The sequence below is a fragment of the Electrona antarctica genome (assembly GCF_951216825.1).
Source record: "Electrona antarctica genome assembly, chromosome: 22".
In the NCBI taxonomy this organism is placed as follows: Eukaryota; Metazoa; Chordata; class Actinopteri; order Myctophiformes; family Myctophidae; genus Electrona; species Electrona antarctica.
In genome coordinates, this window is record NC_136805.1 from 34308900 (window position 1) to 34329457 (window position 20558).

The 20558-nt window shown below is 43.6% G+C and overlaps 1 protein-coding gene across 2 annotated transcripts in view; it reads right to left on the reverse strand.

The window, feature by feature from the left end:
- The window catches only part of LOC306915621 (disks large homolog 5-like), a 67145-nt gene extending 46884 nt beyond the window's left edge, over positions 1-20261 (reverse strand). Inside the window, exons 1-3 of one of the 2 annotated variants that reach the window (XM_079493071.1) lie at positions 19061-20261; positions 2221-2289; positions 1281-1431 (exon numbers count right to left, since the gene is read on the reverse strand). In XM_079493071.1, the coding sequence (XP_079349197.1) occupies positions 1281-1431; positions 2221-2289; positions 19061-19439 (599 nt within the window). In that variant the 5' untranslated portion in view covers positions 19440-20261. Of the gene's footprint in view, positions 1-1280; positions 1450-2220; positions 2290-19060 lie in introns of both variants that reach the window. The other variant, XM_079493070.1, reaches the window with a different exon arrangement.
- Positions 20262-20558: the final 297 nt, after the last annotated feature.

Consider the following 20558-nt stretch of genomic DNA (forward strand, 5'->3'; position numbering starts at 1 on the left):
ATGTAGTGGAGTAGAAGTAAGTATTGGAAATTGGAATTAATTATTTAATTGGAATTAATTGGAAATACTCAAGTAAAGTACAAATACCTCAAAATTGTACTTAAGTAAATGTACTTAGTTACTTTCCACCACAGGCATGTAGTGGTGTACTACCGGAGTGGAATAGTGTCTGTACTCTGTACTGTACTTTACTTGAGTATTTGTTTTTTATTGTAAACATTGTGACTTTCCCTCCACCACATTTAAAACACTACGTCGTAATGGCTGATTTGCTGAAAACCACTGATCTGTTTTCAGAATGCAACCAAGTAGGGATGTCCCGATCACATTTTTTGCCCCCGATCCGATTCCGATCATTCGATTTTGAGTATCTGCGGATACCGATTTTTCTCGATCAGATGTATATATTTTTGAGTGGTGCAGCCACTCCAAGGAACAGCAATGTCCATCCCTGGCTGTGTCCCTGTGTGTGTATGTATGTTTAGGGTCACCAACAGGGGGCACTGTTGCACCACTCACTTCAGACAGGTCTGATTTTATAGAACATATTTTATAGAACATAATTATAGAACATAACAGTACAATATCCAAAATCAGACAATAACCAGTCTAATGATATGGATATAATATTGATACTAGGGATGTCCCGATCACGTTTTTTTGCTCCCGATCAGATTCTGATCAATTGGAAAAGACGTGATCGGCCCCGATTTCCGATCACGTCATCGACAACCTTACAACCAAGCATAACATGACTTGTCTTTCAGTTCTGCTGGATCTAACACAACTAGACTAAAACACACGCAAAAAAACAAAACGTTTTAGTCTACGAAAATGTTTGTTGACGAAATTGTCAATACCTGTATGTTTAGTTTTAGTCATCATAACTTTTAGTTTTCCTTGGTGGAAAAAAAAGGTAGCCGACAAACATTTTTTCGTCATAGTTCTAGTCGACGAAATAAAAATATAGATTTTTTATTTTATTTTTCACATCAAGGCCCATTATTTATTCAGCATTTGAGCCATGGACTACCATCTGATGAGATTTAGCCTCTCAGACCTAAAACTAAATAACAATTCTTCTTCTACATTCTCTAATTGTGTAGACTTCTTGAGAAATTAAGTAATGCATGAGCGTGAAATAAAACCAAATGGACGCTCTCAAGAGTTAAATATCTATAAGGGTCCATTTGGTTACCAACTCCATCATCTAGCATGGGGACCACCTTGAATTCCGTCAAGGACCACTGGTTGAAAACCACTGTTTTTACGACACTGACCTGCAGTCGTCGAAGGTGGTCCCGGGCGAGGAGAGGGCCAGCCTCTTGCGCAGCTCGTCCCTCTCACGGGTCACCTGCCGCAGGTTGAACAGCAGCGTGTCCATCTTGTCGCTCACCTGGTGGGGGGCGGAGCCGGGGGGCGGGGACGAGGCTTGACCACCAGAGGTACCTGCGGGTGTCGGCATGTCACCGATGGTATGGCGAAAGGGGGGGTGGGGGTGGGGGGGTGGCGCTACTCAGAAAGGTTCGACGCCAATGGTGCCTTCAGACGGGCAGATGAAACGATGCAAAAACGCATCACACAGCATCATTTTGCGGCCGCTTCACGCGTCACAGCTTCACGTCGCTGGCTTCCATTGACAATGAATGGTAGACTGCATCATCGTTTCATCTGCCACGTGTGAACGCAACATAGGCCTATACACCTGAAATAGATCTACTTTAAAAGACCAGAGACTCCGACTGATATCGCCCTTCTAATGTATGTGTTTTCAATTACTTTTTTTCATTTATTATTACATTGTATTATTTTTTTCAAAAGAAAATACAAAAACGCATTACAAGGGCAGATATCAGATATCAGTCACCAGAACCAAACCAAGGACTGAGATTCCTGTTCACTTTTGCAGTGGCCTGCACCAGCGTCAAATCCTTCACTCTAGAGAATGACAGGTTGTGTGTGTGTGTGTGTGTGTGTGTGTGTGAGAGAGAGAGGGGGGTGGGCTTCTAAATCCTTTTCACATCTGTGTAATCACTTGCACGTGCTCAAGAGGCTAAACCTGGAGCCACAGTGGAGTATAAATATGATCACTGGCATGCAACCATTACCCGTTTAGTTTAAACAGCAATAGCAAAACACACACGTCTTTGATCGCCCCGATAATGTAATCCATACCTTCTTCCACAACGTCTACGTAAACCACGAACACTAGGGACTCACCTAAGCTGCTGAGAGAGCTGCTGCTTTCAGAGTCCGACGGCATCGTGGACAAGACACTGTAGGTGGACCCTGGAAGGAAAGGGGGGACGACAACAAATAACAACTTCAAAGTCAGTCCAAGCGGTGCAGCGTGCTAAAACCGAGCGAGTCCTGGCTATGGCATCATCATGGAGACGGAGATGAGTATCTTTCCAGCATTGTGTTGGACTTCAAGGGCTCGGCGTCTCGGGTTACATTTCAGGGGGGATTTATTCAAAAGGAGAACCCGGGTCGGGATAGGAATAATAAGTTGGGGACTTTCCCCCGACTCCAGATGACAGCCCTGTGGGCCTGACGGCACGGCAGAGTGTGGCTAATCATCAGTAGGGACACAGAGCTCCTATGGACTCCAACCCTGTGCCCCCGCAGAGGCCTCATCCCATCTCATCTAACACAGCGCTTCTCAAACCCTTCCATGTCAAGGATCCCCAATTAATACCAGTGATGTAAATAGCTTTTCAATGTAATGAGTCCCGGAATGGTCTTTTAGATGAGTCCCAGGGAGATTTTATGAGTCCCACTTAAACGACGTTGGGAGTCATATGTTTTGCCATTTTTACAAATTGCAGCATTTAACTCCCATTTCATTTTATATGGTTATAATGTGGTTATATTATTCATGTAGAAAACAGAAGAAAAAATGATTATAACTAAAGCTAGCAAAAATAAACTAGAATAAAAAAAACAGTACAGTAGTACAGTAATGCATCCCATGGATGCAGACAGAGGTCATTGTTGTATTGCATCCCTTAACTATAAACTGCGTTTTGGGATGCAAAATGCACCCTATTTTAATCTCTGTAATATACATCTTGTTTTGTTAAAAATGTCTCAAAAAGATTCCCAATTTATTTAATTATTCTCTTTTTAGATTCTTTTGAACATGGCAGATCTGCAAGCTCACAGATCGACGCATGGCAAGTGTGCAACACATTGTGATCTTGTGGGTCGGCTATTTTGTAATAGATGATGTTCATAGGTGTTAACACCCCAATCGCCCAGGACGAAGTTCACCGTCCTTTCAATTAGTAACACCCAGCGCCCAGGACGAAGTTTTATCCAAAAGACGAAGATTATTGATATCACAACAGATCGCATCGCTCCACACCGCGTTCCTGTCGCTAGTCGTGATAGATTTTATCATACCTCCCGTTGTTGTCGATCAGCTCTAGAGTGTTTTGGCTACATTTAGCTGCTACATCCACATCCGGGATAACATCCGGTCCGTCGGTAAAAGTGCTCCGCTGCTATAAATCGCTGGGCGCTATGATTTAATGGATTAAATATCGGAGTGTTAAAGTGATTAAACAGATTTTTTTATGCTATATTTTGTTAACTAATTTTGCTGGGGACCCCTGAACCCATGTACCACCCCCCCCCCCCCCCCCCACACACACACACACACACACACACACACACACACGCACACACACAAGAGGGTCCCCAGATCCCACTTTGAGAAGCACAGATCTCACAAAGACCACACAGTTCATCTCCTCTGAAAGCACTCTGCTTTGGCAGCCTAATTCATAAATTATGGCAATGACACCATGATATGATAAAACAATGCAAGAATATGATATAAGCAGAATATTGCAGGTAGCATCTTTTTACTTTCAGCCCAGGCCGGGACTGCAGATAGAAAATGAGCCAAAACCGTGGCATCGAATTCATATTCATTTGTGAGCATTGTCCCTTCCCAATAAAATAAAATAAAAACAAAACAAAATACTCACTGGCATGGGCCTAATGAATCTCGGAAGTGACTTTTATTCTCCCCGCATCCGAATTATTTACTCCCTTTCATAAAAAATGTAAACCTGTGCCAGTGCAGTCTAGGAAAAAGTCCCGAGCAAGCACCTTAATTCACACGTTGTTCAGAGGTATCCTGGAAGACTGTGAGACTGTCTCTCCTTGTCATTATAAAAGCCACAGACATTTTGCAAAACCCTCGACCGAAAAAGAAGAAGAAAAAAAAAAAACAGCCGGCGTGTGCACATTCATTACGAGGTAGCTCCCTCGTGAACAGCTGATAGTTCAGTGAAATCAGCAACTTCTGCCTCGGATATATAAGGTCTGAGCAGTCAACGACGAGGTGTGGGGGGGGGGGGGGGGGGCATGAAAAACGATTCTATTTACCCACATCTCCCCGCCGGCACCCTAAATCAATCCTTGGCTGGCTGTGTTCCCATACTCGCTAAAAAGACTGTGGGTTTGATTAAAAACTGGGGAGGGAGGGAGGGAGGGAGGGAGCCCCAGCTAGCATGGCTCTGCTCACCCCTCCTTTTTCCCAGCACAAAACTGAAAGATAGAGAGAGGAGAGAGGGAGATAGAGAGAGGAGAGAGGGAGATAGAGAGAGGAGAGAGGGAGATAGAGAGGACAGAGGGAGATAGAGAGAGGAGAGAGGGAAATAGAGAGAGGAGAGAGGGAGATAGAGAGAGGAGAGAGGGAGATAGAGATAAAAAAAGAGTGATGTGCCTCAGGAACCAAGGCATCCCATGGATCAAGCTCTCTTTTGTTCTCACTGTAGCTTAAGTTTCCCATGAGTCTGTTTGAGCAGAGAGAGAGAGAGAGAGAGAGTTGTCACAATGGCCGAGGTTCTCGCTGTGTGGAACCGTTCTTTGCGCACTTCTCAGATCCGTGGACCGCGCGTCGCGGACCGCGTGGACCCCTCCCTCCTCCTCACTGCGGTGCCGTCTGCGGTCGAGGTTATCATCACAGGCCCGTCAGTTATTATTCCATAACATTGCTGCTGGGTCGGGGGGCATCTCCATATTTTAACTTTTTGAACGTTTTTTGGGGTAAATTAACACTACTTGATCGTGACGAAGCGTCACACGAAAGCGTCAAAAGTAGCACAAGCACACCTATGTGCTCGAGACGCATTTAGAGCTTGTTGATCTGCTACTTTTGACGCTTTTTAATTTGAATCCTGAAAAGTGACACGTGAGGCAGTGTTGTTTTTGGCAGCAAATTTTGATTTTAGTTTCAGTCAGTCTCTTGAATAGTTTTCATTTAGTGTTAGTCACATTGACATTTTTGCGACGCGCTGTGAGCTTGTAGATCGTCTATTTTCAGCATGCAACTAATTGTAAAAGGACTTATACTGGATCTCTTGTCCACTAGTCCCTTCCTAACATTTGTCTAGTTTTTGTTTGTTGACGAAATTGTCAATATATCTAGTCATCATAGCTTAGTTTTTATTTAGTTTCCATTTAGTTTATCAGTGTTTTGTTCGTCTTAGTTTTAGTCGACAAAATCAACACTGACGTGAGGTTTCCAGTTCCAGTTCCAAAGACGACAATCGTACGATCGCAGTTATTTTTTGCATAATCATCATCGTCGCCATGTCGAAAAATGTGCTAACACATGCTATGCATCCATAAGTCTATAATGCATATAGACATAATAAAGCATTGTAATCTGCTCATAACAGTGCATAATTAATTAGTTATAAAAACTAATTAATAATCATAAGCCTCTACCACCCGCCGCCACTGCCTGGAGTGTGGAGCCACTGCCTGGAGTGTGGAGCCACTGCCTGGAGTGTGGAGCCAGTGGCAGCAGAATACACGAAGTAAAGCGGAGAAGAGCCGTTATCCGGCCACATGACCCGGAAGTGATAATCGGCCATTTTCAAGCCAGGGTCTCAGGGCCGTGTTCTAGCGATTCAATGAACTATTAATATGGTAACTGGGATATCGAATTAATGTTTTATTAATAGCTAAACACGAGATATCTCGTGATTGGCATGGATTGTGTTCATAATATTTCATAATTGCTGGACACTCCTAGACATTGTGTGAAGCCATAAGCGGTCATTGTGTGTGCTTTAACCCTTTTAGACCTGAGCTAACCTCAAGGACACAAAAATATATGTAATTGGCCGCCAACCCCCATCTGAAAATATGTTGTTCCAGAGACCCCCCCCCCCCCCCCCTCTCTACATGCTCTACATGCCGCGCTACGAGCTTGTAGATCTGCTAAAGCATAACATAATGCTTAAAACACCAAAAGTAAAGCAATTACATTCCTGATAGTTGAACGTTTTGTTGTCCTAGCATAATCTGTATGGCATTTATGTTACTTTACTTAAAGCACCCAATCACACTAATACATTGTAACAGTGAAATAATGCACGTTATGATTATTTTAATGCATCGCAACTATTCACTTGATCACTTTTACTTGGGTCGCACAGGCAATCCTGTGTGCTCCCGATACCAACTCACTCACCACCACACACCATAATATTCATGACATCAAGCTCTCAATCTGTTGTAACACGAAGTAAACAAACTACATGCCCTGGGAAGAAGTTGTAAACCACTTAGAGCTCGAAATGCTGCAGTCTAAAAGGGGTGAACGCACGAGAGAAACAACTAGAAACAGGAGAGCCGAGTCTACAATCGATGAGGTCATGATTCAAGACAAGAGGTCTGGGGCTGCTCCGGTGAGAATGAATGGCAGAGACGTTGTTGTTGTTGAGCGCTGGGGCTTTTATCCACAGTGATTTTCCATCTACGCGACGAGAGCAGAGCTCTTATTCAGGACCGACGCTGCTAGTTACACTTCACTCGGGGAGACACTTCCAAATGTATTTGCTTGTATTAATGCTTTAGCTATTGAAAAATAGCAGATCTACAAGCTCATAGCGCGCCACCGAGTGGCGCGCTACGAGCTTGTAGGTCTGCTATTTTTGAAAAATCGAAGAACCACTGACATAGGTCAGGATTTTTAGAATCTGATCTCAGGTCAAAATGTGTTAAAAGTCATTTTCAACATATCCGCATGCATCAGACTCAATGTGTGTGCTAGTTACACTTCACTCGGGGAGAGAGATAGATACACTTCCAAATGTATTCACAAAAGTTACTTTTGTTTAATTTATGACTGGGGCGCAGCAGCAGCATAAAGTGTCCCAGATTAATGTCTTGGTTGTATAACCTGGTTCTTTGCTTTTGGAAGCCACTCGATCCAGTTCACAAATATGGATTAGACTGCCCAAAATAACTCTTCTATTGGGTGTTTGTTTGTTTGTTTAACTGGTATTTTTCCCCCCTTAACCCATTCTGACCTGAGATCAGATTCTGAAAATGTCTTCTACATCCTGACAGTTTTCTGAAAAAGCTATGTTTCTATGTCAGTCGTTCTTCGATTTTTCAAAAATAGCAGACCTACAAGCTCATAGCGCGCCACTCGGTGGCGCGCTACGAGCTTGTAGATCTGCTATTTTTCAATAGCCAAGGGCATAACATAACGCTCCCGTTTCTGCAAAACAAAAGCAACTTCCCTTGCATGAGGATAATTCAAAATGGTTAAAACCCAAATTACACTTTAATTACACTTTAAGTGTATGAATAAAACAATATATAACTTGTTGCAACCAGCTATAGTGACAGCATCAAGACAATGGTGAATTCCTTTGTCTATTTATTTTTGTCTCACTTGACCACGAGATGATGAAATTTGCGGCGTTTTTTATAGTGAATTTGCCCAGTAACTGCCAATTCCTACCCCAAAAGCCCTGAGCATAATGATTTGCCCAGTAACTGCCAATTCCTACCCCAAAAGCCCTGAGCATAATGATTTGCCCAGTAACTGCCAATTCCTACCCCAAAAGCCCTGAGCATAATGATTTGCCCAGTAACTGCCAATTCCTACCCCAAAAGCCCTGAGCATAATGATTTGCCCAGTAACTGCCCATTCCTACCCCAAAAGCCCTGAGCATAATGATTTGCCCAGTAACTGCCCATTCCTACCCCAAAAGCCCTGAGCATAATGATTTGCCCAGTAACTGCCCATTCCTACCCCAAAAGCCCTGAGCATAATGATTTCCAAGCGAGGCCATGCAGACAGGGATGAGAAGCAGTGATTTCATCGACTACCTTTTTACACGGACGAAAACTAAATGGAAACTAAATGAAAACTAAATGAAAACTAAGCTATGATGACTAAAACTAAATATATTGACAATTTCATCAACAAATAAAAACTAGACTAAAATGTTAGGAAGGGAATAGTGGACAAGAGATCCAGACATCCAGTGTAAGTCATTTTACACTTGGTTGCGCTGCGACGCGTTGTGAGCTTGTACAGTAGATCTGCTTTCAGCAAGTGTAAAATCAGTCATTAGTACGACGGCATCAAGGCCCGCCAAAATACATTTTAGTAAAAATAGACTAACATCGAAAACATTCCAGGTGACTAAAATGTGACTACAACTATATGAAAACTATTCAAGTTCCAGCTGCCGCACATCCGAAACGGTAGAGAAATTAGTGTTACCATGTGGGGGTCTCTGGGTGGGGGGGTCCCCAGAACATCCACGTCCGAAACGGTTGAGAAATGACAGAGTTACTGTGTGGGGATCCCTCTACTGTACCCTCTACTGTACTGTACTGTCACTGTACTGGCACAGGTGGTGAAAAACAACCATGCTATTTTCGTGCTCATACCCAGGCACCCACCCAGCCACCCAGCCACACACATAGCTCCGTAAAGGGAGTGGTTGCACCACTCAAAAAGTATAGAATATCTCGCTTTATTAACAGTGGAAAAGGTGAGCCCTCGAGCATCAACGGCGCCTGGTTAACCCATTTTGGGCGGGATCCCCTTTTGGTGTTAGCATTATGTTATGCTTTAGCTATTGAAAAATAGCAGATCTACAAGCTCGTAGCGCGCCACCGAGTGGCGCGCTACAAGCTTGTAGGTCTGCTATTTTTGAAAACCACTGACATAGAAACATAGCTTTTTCAGAAAACTGTCAGGATTTAGAAGACATTTTTAGAATCTGATCTCAGGTCAAAATGTGTTAAAAGTCCTTTTCAACATATCCGCATGCATCAGACTCAATGTGTGTGCCGTGCTCGGTGCACCTCGGGGCTTTAGCAGCTGGGTGTCATCTGTCAAAACGTGCATCTCCCTCCCGTCCTTTAGTTTACACCATCAGAATATCGCAAGTGGGCGCCCAAATAATTGGCAAAACACTATGATTTTATTTATAGTATAACATTAAGCCATTGAGACAAGATTTGACAAAAAGTGAAAAACCTGTCTCTATATCAGTGGTTCTCAAAGTTTTCCATGTCAAGGATCCCCGGAATCATCTGTATTCGCCAGCCGACTCCCATCTGAAAGTGTTTTGTACCAGAGAAGAGACCCCCCAGAAGCAAAAATACGACTTACCCCATTCAGGCCTGACGTCGAAATTTAAAAAAAATGTTTTCTAAATCATGACAATTCTCGGAAAGATTTGAGGCACATTTTAACGATTTTTCAAAAAATAGCAGACCTACAAGTTCATAGCGCGCCACTCGGTGGCGCGCTATGAGCTTGTAGATCTGCTATTTTTCAATAGCTAAATTATAACAATGTATGTAACCACCAAAAGGGGTTCCCGTTCAAAATGGGTTAAAAACGTTCACTGTGAAGTGTGAAAGAATATATATATATATATATATATATATATTCAAAGATTTGCACACATTCTCACGATTTAAAAAAGAAATAGCAGATGTACAAGCTTGTACTAGTGCGTTTTTATTATAGTTATCCATTTGAAAACTAGTGAAATAGGACAATTCTGCATAATTAGAACTTTCTACTTTTTCGTACTTTTACTCCAGTACATATTGAATTCCAGACATTTTACTTGTAACAGAGCATCTCTACATTGCGGTGTTGATACTTTTACTCAAGTTAAAAAATGTGGATAGTTCCAGCCATAGGAGCAATGTTTGGAACTATAGCCCATAGGCACCCGCTTTGCGGCGAGGTCAAAGCGTGTCGCTACTCTCCTACTCTACACTCTGGACATCGAGCATGCTTTACCTGGGCAACTGGCGGCCCGGGGGCCTTCACTTTAATGTGGCCCTCAGGATAATATCAGCATACTGATATATTAATGATTTCAGCTGTTACAATTCCAAACATGCAAACGTGACCCGCTTTAATTACTTCAGTCTAAATTAGTAGCTTAAAATGTTATTTTGTCTGTATTTGTATTTAGTTCATAAAGTTAACATAATAATTAAAGGCATTTGAAATGAAATGAAAATGTAAATTTTTACGATTCCAATTCAAAAATGGCAAAACATAATTCGGGATTTCAATTCAAATATAGCAAAAATAGCAGATCTACAAGCTGGCTAGTGGCCCTCTGGAGTGAGTGTGGAACTATAGTGGCCCTCTGGAGTGAGTGTGGAACTATAGTGGCCCTCTGGAGTGAGTGTGGAACTATAGTGGCCCTCTGGAGTGAGTGTGGAACTATAGTGGCCCTCTCCATCGTCAAAGTTGCCCACCCCTGCAGCTATACCACTGCAAGCTACTGTCTTCTCTCCCAGGAGGACAGAGCATGCTTTACCACACTGCCTTCTCTCCCAGGAGGACAAAAATGCTTTACCACTGCCTTCTCTCCCAGGAGGACAAAAATGCTTTACCACTGCCTTCTCTCCCAGGAGGACAAAAATGCTTTACCACTGTCTTCTGTCCCAGGAGGACAAAGCATGCTTTACCACTGTGTTCTCTCCCAGGAGGCCAAAGCATGCTTTACCACTGTCTTCTGTCCCAGGAGGACAAAGCATGCTTTACCACTGTCTTCTGTCCCAGGAGGACAGAGCATGCTTTACCACTGTCTTCTGTCCCAGGAGGACAAAGCATGCTTTACCACTGTCTTCTGTCCCAGGAGGACAAAGCATGCTTTACCACTGTCTTCTGTCCCAGGAGGACAAAGCATGCTTTACCACTGTCTTCTGTCCCAGGAGGACAGAGCATGCTTTACCACTGTCTTCTCTCCCAGGAGGACAAATCATGCTTTACCACTGTCTTCTGTCCCAGGAGGACAAAGCATGCTTTACCACTGTCTTCTCTCCCAGGAGGCCAAAGCATGCTTTGCCACTGTATTCTGTCCCAGGAGGACAAAGCATGCTTTACCACTGTCTTCTGTCCCAGGAGGACAAAGCATGCTATACCACTGTCTTCTGTCCCAGGAGGACAGAGCATGCTTTACCACTGTCTTCTCTCCCAGGAGGACAAAGCATGCTTTACCACTGTCTTCTGTCCCAGGAGGACAAAGCATGCTTTACCACTGTCTTCTGTCCCAGGAGGACAAAGCATGCTTTACCACTGTCTTCTGTCCCAGGAGGACAAAGTATGCTTTACCACTGTCTTCTGTCCCAGGAGGACAAAGCATGCTTTACCACTGTCTTCTCTCCCAGGAGGACAGTGCATGCTTTACCACTGTCTTCTGTCCCAGGAGGACAAAGCATGCTTTACCACTGTCTTCTCTCCCAGGAGGACAGAGCATGCTTTACCACTGTCTTCTCTCCCAGGAGGACAGAGCATGCTTTACCACTGTCTTCTCTCCCAGGAGGACAGAGCATGCTTTACCACTGTCTTCTCTCCCAGGAGGACAAAGCATGCTTTACCACTGTCTTCTCTCCCCAGGAGGACAAAGCATGCTTTACCACTGTCTTCTCTCCCAGGAGGACAAAGCATGCTTTACCACTGTCTTCTCTCCCAGGAGGACAAAGCATGCTTTACCACTGTCTTCTCTCCCAGGAGGACAGCGCATGCTTTCGAGGTGTGCCGTGGTGGAACCTGTCTGCCCAGTAGCGAACAGCACTTCAGCCCTTTGTGACCCTGTTAACTTAACCCGTTAAGACCCGAGACCAGATTCTACTAAATGTCTTCGAAATCAAGACGGCTTTCTGAAAAACCTATGTTTCTATGTCAGTGGTTGTCAAACTATTTCATGTATTTTGCAACCGACCCCCCATCTGAAAATAGGTTGTTCCAGGGACCCCCCCAGAAGCAAACGTTCGCTGTGAAAGAATATACGAATATTCAAAAGCCTTGCGCCACTTGGTGCCGCGCTATATGAGCTTGTAGATCTGCTATTTTTCAACAGCTAAAGTTTAAAATAATGGTTGAAGTGGTTCAAGGCTAAGGTGACAGAGATGCATTCCCAGGCTTAATAGTTTAAGGCCTAGTTTAGGCCTGTCGTACGGCAGGAATAGCCATTTCACAAGATCACATGATATGCTGTTGTTGTTAAATGTTTTAAGAGGTTTCCCTAATGGCATCGTGCCCAAAATAGGGACACCAGCCAGGTTGAAAGGCTGGCTGCAGCTTATTAAAAAATAAATAGAAAAAGATTTAGATCTAGATTCAGACACCTATGTGATCTCATTTCTAAATATGAGCAAGAATCGTGCAGCACTAGTTGGCTGTCCAATTCATTTTAGCTACGCTTATGTTTTTGCTACAAGAGAGACTTTAAGAGACGTTTAAGTTAAAATGGTAAATGGTGCATTTATATAGCGCCTTTATCCAAGGCGCTTTACATAGATTGTGCATTACATTCACCCATTCACACACACATTCATACACCGATTGCGGCAGAAGCCATGCAAGGTACCAACCAGCACATCGGGAGCAATTTGGGGTTCAGTGTCTTGCCCAAGGACACTTCGACATGTAGACAGGAGGAGCCAGGATTCGAACCGCCGACCCATGGATCATTGGACGACCTGCTCTACCTCTTGAGCCACAGTCGCCCAGACATTAAAGTTAAGCACTTTAATGTCTGTTTAAAGTCACAGTAGTTGGTTCCAGGTGCCACATTTTGAATGTAGTAATGTTCAGTTCAGCAACTACAGACTAAAGACAATACTGTAAGGGTAAATATTTTCATGGAAGATTTTTTAATTGTGTGACAATCGTGATCTCAATTCTTGTGGTGGGAAATCGAGATTAGTGTTTGAGCAAAATCGTGCAGTACTGCAAGTATACATTGTAATATAAAAAGTCTCAAACTTAGGCGCGATTCATGCTCCTATTTTAGAGCCGAATAAAAGTCGGTTCGGCTCTGTAGAGCCTACAATGTGACGTAATTTGAGGTTCGGGGGGGGCGGGTACCGTCCTAAAGTCGGCTCTTCGGTGCTACTGAAAATTTCTGACGAGCCGAAATCATTTCGGCACTACAGCGGTAAAATAGGAGTATGAATCGGCCCTTACTCATGCCTGAAGATCTTTTAAGGACGAACAACTAGAGAATAGGCAAGCATTGCAGCCAATGCCATGTGTGGTGAAATGTACCCAAACAGAGAAAAAAGCACAAGAGCTAATAAAAAGATATTAACAAGATATTTATCTCCCACTTTTGAGCTCTCAAGTATAAATAATGAGGTAGATTGAAGTGCACAGTTCATAAAGGTGGGTTTGGAATATATGATGCTGTCATTACTTTAAGTTGTTTAGTGTTATTAATTGGCCTTCTATCTATGGCATGATGGCTTGGCAATGGCATGAAAAAAAAACCAAGTAATGAAAAGTATTTATTTTGAAAAACTAAAGGCATGGCATATAGGTGCTGCTAGCAAGGCCCATGTGTGCCACTGTACATTAACCCATTCAGGACGGGAACCCCTTTTGGTGTTTTAAGCATTATGTTATTCTTTAGCCATTGAAAAAGATTTTTGAAAAACACATGGAAATTTGGCGCAAATCTTTGAATATATATATTCTTTCACAAAGAACGTTTTTAACTCTAATCCTTGCTTCTGGGGATCCCTGGAACAACATATTTTCATTTGGGGTTCGGCGGCCGATCACGTATGATTTTGATTGATTGATATGATTTGGAGTCCTTGACATGAAATAGTTTGAGAACCACTGACCAATCGAAACAGAGCTTTTTCAGAAAACTGTCATGATTTAGAAGACATGTAGAATCTGGTCAGTCCTAACCGGGTCAATTAGTGCTAAATCATAAGACGCGCTCCGACATTTGTATAAATAGTTCACTTCTCTATGCGAGCGTGCAATGTGTTGGACCCGCGCTGGAGGCCGGCCGAGGGGAACAGCGCTAATGCAATTTGACTTACACCGACTTTGGTGATGAATTCATTAGCATCTTAACCCATTTTGGGCGGGAACGCCTTTTGGTGTTAGCATTATGTCATGCTTTAGCCATTGAAAAATAGCAGATCTACAAGCTCATAGCGCGCCACCGAGTGGCGCGCTACGAGCTTGTAGGTCTGCTATTTTTTTTAAAACGAAGAACGACTGACATAGAAACATAGCTTTTTCAGAGAACTGTCAGGATGTAGAAGACACTTTTAGAATCTGATCTCAGGTCAGAATGGGTTAAACAGAACCACAAGGACACTTCTCCCACGGCCTGCAATACGGCGAGCCACTACTTTCATCCTGCCGTCCCTGGTTCGGAGTAGGCCTGTTGCAATTATTACATAATCGCCTAATCGCAATTATTTGAGATAATCGCAAATTCAGTCAGATAACTCACAAATAGATTGAACAAATATGTATTGTAGATTAAGAATACAAGTGTGCATATAATATTTTATCTTGGCGTTCGGCTCTGCTATATTTGTCTTCCTGGTCGGCACAATTATGCAATCATCATTAACCATTAAGAGCATGGAGATTATACAACAACAGAAAAACACTGACACTCGATTCCTATGGCTTCTGGGAAACCGAGGCTCACTGCATTGCCTACGGTGCGTTGCGGCTGCTTCCTGCTTCCTGGTGGTGCATTCCCCGACTCAAATACAAACCATGGGACTATTTTCCGGTGGATTTTCATGAAATGGAGTTACAATTTGCGACACCGTGATTCTTCAACGGTTAGTGTAAACACCGGCAGGGAACGGGAGTTAGATATTGATTCATAACGCAGCAAATGTGTTAATATAGCATCAAAATCAGTTTAACCACAAAACTTATTCTAAACCCATTTTATACTCCGGTTATTCAAAGACATGATGCGTTGTGAGCTTCTACATCGGCAATTTTTGTCATTATTTGAAAAGTGGGGATTGATGGGGGGGGAGGGGGTCATATTTATTTATGTAACGTTTTAAACTTTAAATGTTCTCTTCTGGGGGTCTGTGGCACAAAATCTTTTCAGATGGGGGGGGGGGGGCACTGAATACATATCAATTTGACCGACATTAAAATGTTTGAGGACGACACACGGTGCTAGACTAGAGGCCTGACATATTAGGCCTGTCGTACGATGTGCCATCAACTTCTCCTGACCTTTATAAAGAAAAGACACAATCTATCCAACATGCTGCAACAATGAGCAGGCTGTTATTGTCACAAAAACCCCACTGCAGTGGATGGATGAGTGTGCAGTGCACCCATGTTGTAGATTGTGTGTGTGTGTGTGTGTGTGTGTGTGTGTGTGTGTGTGTGTGTGTGTGTGTGTGTGTGTGTGTGTGTGTGTGTGTGCATGTAGGTGTGTGCGTGTAGGTGTGTAGGTGTGTGCGTGTAGGTGTGTGCGTGTAGGTGTGTAGGTGTGTGTGTGTGTAGGTGTAGGTGTGTGCGTGTAGGTGTGTAGGTGTGTGTGTGTGTAGGTGTAGGTGTGTGTGTGTGTAGGTGTGTGTGTGTCTGTGCGTAGGTGTGTGTGTAGGTGTGTGTGTGTGTGTGTGTGTGTGTGTGTGTGTGTGTGTGTGTGTGTGTGTGTGTGATCTGTGATACCGATTGGTGTGAGCTCAGTCAATTCAGAATAGAATTTGAAAAAGACAGAAATAGCTGATGGCTCTCTCTAGGCGTGCTCTGGAAATATTTTGGTCACGCTGTAAAGCAGTGGTTCTCAACCTTTTCAGGCCGCGACCCCCCCCCCCCCCCCCCCTCAAGATAATCATATTTGAACTTGGGGCCTCCCACCCTGACAAGCACTTGGAATGTAGGCATTGATTTTTTTTTTCTTACGCTGTTCCACAGCTACATTTCTCGCAGCTATTTTCAAACTTTGTGTCTTTCTTATATTATTTGACAATTTGGCCAATGTTTGACCATTTTTAATAGTACAGTAAGTTGTTTTTATGGTATTAACAAAAGGTCTTAAAAGTCCTTAAATTGTCACTTCACTTCACTGTCATCTGGGGACCCCCCTTGGGGGTCCCAACCCACAGGTTGAGAACCACTGCTGTAAAAGGTCATTCTGACACTTCCTGGCTTCCTTCAATGTGCACGGCAACCAGAAGCACAGGTCCTCCTCACCATGCCAAACAAAGCCCTTTTCTTCATAGCACTGTGCGTACAATGTTGGACTCAAGAATACAACGGAACAACACAGATATGCTCCAGGGCGGTTACCAGCTAAAAGACTGATAGTTAGGAGGAACCAAATGGACCCCTTTACTATACAGCCGCCCAGGTCTGTAACTCGTGAGAGGAACGTCGTACACACATTAATTAGAAGTGTAGGAATCCTCATGCACACAACACCTTCAGGCGCCTCAAAAAGTGTGCTGTGTGGCCCGGACGGTAAGCTCAACCGTCTGGGCACCTAGGCTGCCAAGCCAGCCGGACGGCGTGCCGCGGGTTCGACTCTCGAGCCCGACATCCTTTGCCGCGTGTCACTACCCATCTCCCTCCCCCTTTCCTGTCTAATTACTGTACCATAACCCTATCAATAAAGGCAAAAAACGGCAAAAAAATATCTTAAAAAAAAGTGTGCTGTGACGAATGTGTGACCAATAAACATAATGTGTATGTACACACCTGCAATAACAAGTAATACCATCGCAATCTCTGTATTCATGTGTTCTTTTAAAATGTGACACGTTTTGCACAAACACCAAAGGGTCGGGTTGGGACAAAATGCAACTTGAAGAATCTTAAGATAAGATACTTAACTGATCAGTCCCAATTCTAGATTTAGAACAAGCATTTTGTGTAGGCTCGGCCCCAGGTCTCACTGGGTTAAAAAGCTCTAAGATCCACTGTGCATACAGTCACAATACTGTATCACAACACAACACCATTTCAATCCAAGTACAAACGGTACTCATTTGAGTAGAAGCCCATTCATTTGAGATTGACAAGGCCTTATTGATTCCAGCCCTCTTCGCTAAAAGCATAGGCAGCACCCAGCATTGTCTGTCACTGACTGACTGTAGTGTATACATCGATTGTCAGTCTTTTTTTAAAGTTCATTAAGTACTTTTACATGTAGCTAACAGTACGTGCTTTGCAAGGACACAAGCGCAACAGTGCTAATGTGAATAGGCACAAAGTCACATGATTGTGTGTATCTCTCTCTCTCTCTCTCTCTGCCCCCAAAGAAAAGTCAAAGTCCTCTCTATGATCAAATTGTCAGATTATCAATAGCATGTGTTAATGTATGAGTAAAAGTGGATGCTAATAACTAAGGGCAACACAAAAATGATATACCATAAACTGCTCATCTTTTTCTAGCCCACACTGTGTGGTCCTATAGAAGTATAGATGGAAAGTAGGCTGTATAGTTTGCATATTTCATAAAGCTACTTGTGTAGCCTTTCTTTCACATGCAGCTAAAACACATGCAGCTAAAACACATCAGCGGTGATAAAAACCATTAATTACCACAGGGGTTCCCAAACTTTTTCATGTCAAGGACCCCCAAAATGATACTCATTAGCCCGCGGACCCCCCATTTGAAAATATATGCCATGGACCCCCCATAAGAGAAGGTTTTTACGGCTCTAGCATTGATTTTCTGCCATTTTCATTTCAAGGGCCCCCGGTCTGACGTGAATTAGGCTACGGTCCCCCTTTTAATGGCATTTCTATCTCTGGGACACCACTTTATATTGTAAAATCAATGTTAATTTAACTCTGACCCTAATGGGTCCATTTGTACACTCTCTGAGTTACAGACCCATAGGGGTCCATTTGGTTCTTAATTATCATTTAGCTGGGGACCCCCTGGAGCTCTCTCAAGGACCTTGAGAACCACTGAATTACAACACAGAACTGTAATAACAACACATTAATTACATGGTAAATGGTGCATTTATCCAAGGCGCTTTACATAGATTGTGCATTACATTCACACACACACATATTCATTCATACAGCGATGGCGGCGGAAACCATGCAGGGCACCAACCAGCACATCAGGAGCAATTAGGGGTTCAGTGCTCAAGGTCTTGCTCAAGGACACTTCGACACTAACTCTAGGGGAGCCCGGGCTCGAACTGGCAACCTTGCGGTTACCATCCAGCCACTCTATACCCCTGAGCCACCGGGTAACAACTTCCCACGGTAACAACTTCTGAGAGTGTACAGATTGAACCAACACTAAGTTAAGTTAGTTAACTTATACGAGTGTGCAAATGGACCGCCTGTAAACTCAGAGAGCAAAGAGAGTGTGCAAAGGGAAGAAGGAGTTCAAGGAACCAAATGGGAGTCCATTTGCACAGATAATGCTCTCAAAAGTTAAATTAACACCCTTTCCAATAATAAGGATATTATAGTTATAGACATCATTCACTCACTCACCAGATGCAGTGGTGGAAACTAACTAAGTACATTTGCTACTGTACTTTGAGGACGTATCTGTGCTTTAATTGAGTATTTCCCATTTCCAGTACATCTCAGATCCAAATATTGTACTTACTACTTTGACTCCACTACATACATTTGAAAACTTTAGTTACTACTAGTTACTTTATAATAGCAGATAGCTGCTATTTTTAAAAGATTTGTATACATTTGGAAATGTGAAATGGGACATTCGGCTTAATGAGTACTTTCACGTTTGGTACTTTAAGTACATTTTGATGCCAATACTTTAATACTTTTACTCAAGTACATTTTGAATTCCGGACTTTTACTCGTTTGTAAGTTGTGTAACAGAGTATTTCTACATTGCAGTATTGATACTTTTACTTAAGTAAAGTAAGACATTTTTCCCACCAATGCTTTCCAATAATTTAGGTTATTACAGACATGTCATTCATCCCCATCCATTCATTCATTCATCCACTCCCTCACCAGAAGGGTGATGAGGATGATGATGGTGATGATGGTGATGATCCACCCCCGGGGGCCCTCCGGGGTGGTTCAGGAGCACGGCGGGGTTCAGGTGCGGGTGGGTCTTCTCCAGGGCGGCGCACAGCTCGGGGAAGCGGTCCCTGTCCTGGGCCTGGAGGAGCATCTTCAGCAGGAGGTCCACCTTCACCTTGTCCTCGCCCCCCGGGGGACCCCCTCCAGGACCCCCACCACCACCACCCTCCGACTCCAGCTGGTAGCGCTCGGCCGGGCTCAGGGCGCCGGAGTGGGCCAGCACCTCCACCAGGCGCCCGGGGTCCGTGATCTGCTCCACCAAGTTCTGGTAGCACTTCTCCAGCAACTCTTTATGCTTGGACTCCATCGATTATTATTAGTATTCCCTCTCTCTCTCTCCCAGGCTATATTCACTATGGTCAAGTATTAAGAAAACATAACGTGTGATAGCTTAAATATCGCTGGGTCATGGTGGTTAACAAAGTTATGTATTTACTCCCTTATGGAGTGTTTAATATCGTAATTCCCACAGTCATTTTTCAATGCAGTGTCCCGGGCCGCGGCGGCGATCTGATCTCTTCTCGTTATTAATAAAAACCGATCCGAAAACGAAAATACAAAACTCCCCCTTTTTTCCTCCTCTCTCTCTCTCTCCCCCTCTCTGATCGCCTCTCCTCCACAAAAGATCGTGGCGTTGTTGTTTTGTTTTGTTTTAGTCAGAGGAGCCTGGTGGGAGTTGTTGTTGGGACGCTTCTGTTCGAGCCCGAGTTGAAGGAGACACAAGTAGCCATGTTTGTTGAAGCAGCCCAAGGCTGTTTGTTGACTAAGAAGAAGAATACGAAGAAGAAACAGTCCAAATGCATGTTTGCTTCCAACAGTTCGTCCCTCTTGTCTGTCTGTCTGGAGGAGAGCTATAATAATACTACTACTAATACAACCTCCTATAGGCTCTGCTTCTCTTCGGCTCCTCCTGGGAGAGAGAGTGTATCTCCTCTTCTCTCTACATGTTGGGACAGAAGTGTTGGTAAAAGTGTCTCCTCCGCCGCTCTACTTCTCCCACTAGCTCTCCCTTCTTCTCTGACTCTGCCGCACCAAACTCCGCCATGTCTCTCTCTCTCTACTCTTTCTACTATTCCCACACACACACCAGCAGCTGGAGTCCCACGGCTCGGCTCAGAGCAGGGCTGCCAATCATTGTTTTCCGTGCCATGTAAGGTAAAATGGGGGCGGGACTTATAACAGACGCACCTGTTTTTTTATGTTTTTTTACCGAGCGAAACTTTACATCATTCTGTCTGTGGTTCTAATACTTTTTTTTTTTTTCAACCGACGTTTGGTACAATATGAAACCCCATCCCAAACCCACATACAGTAGGCTAGCCATTAACAGCTATTTTTTTTGATTGATTGATTGATTGATTGATTGATGGATGGATTGATGGATTGATGGATTGATTGATGGATTTGTCTCCATTTTGACTGATAC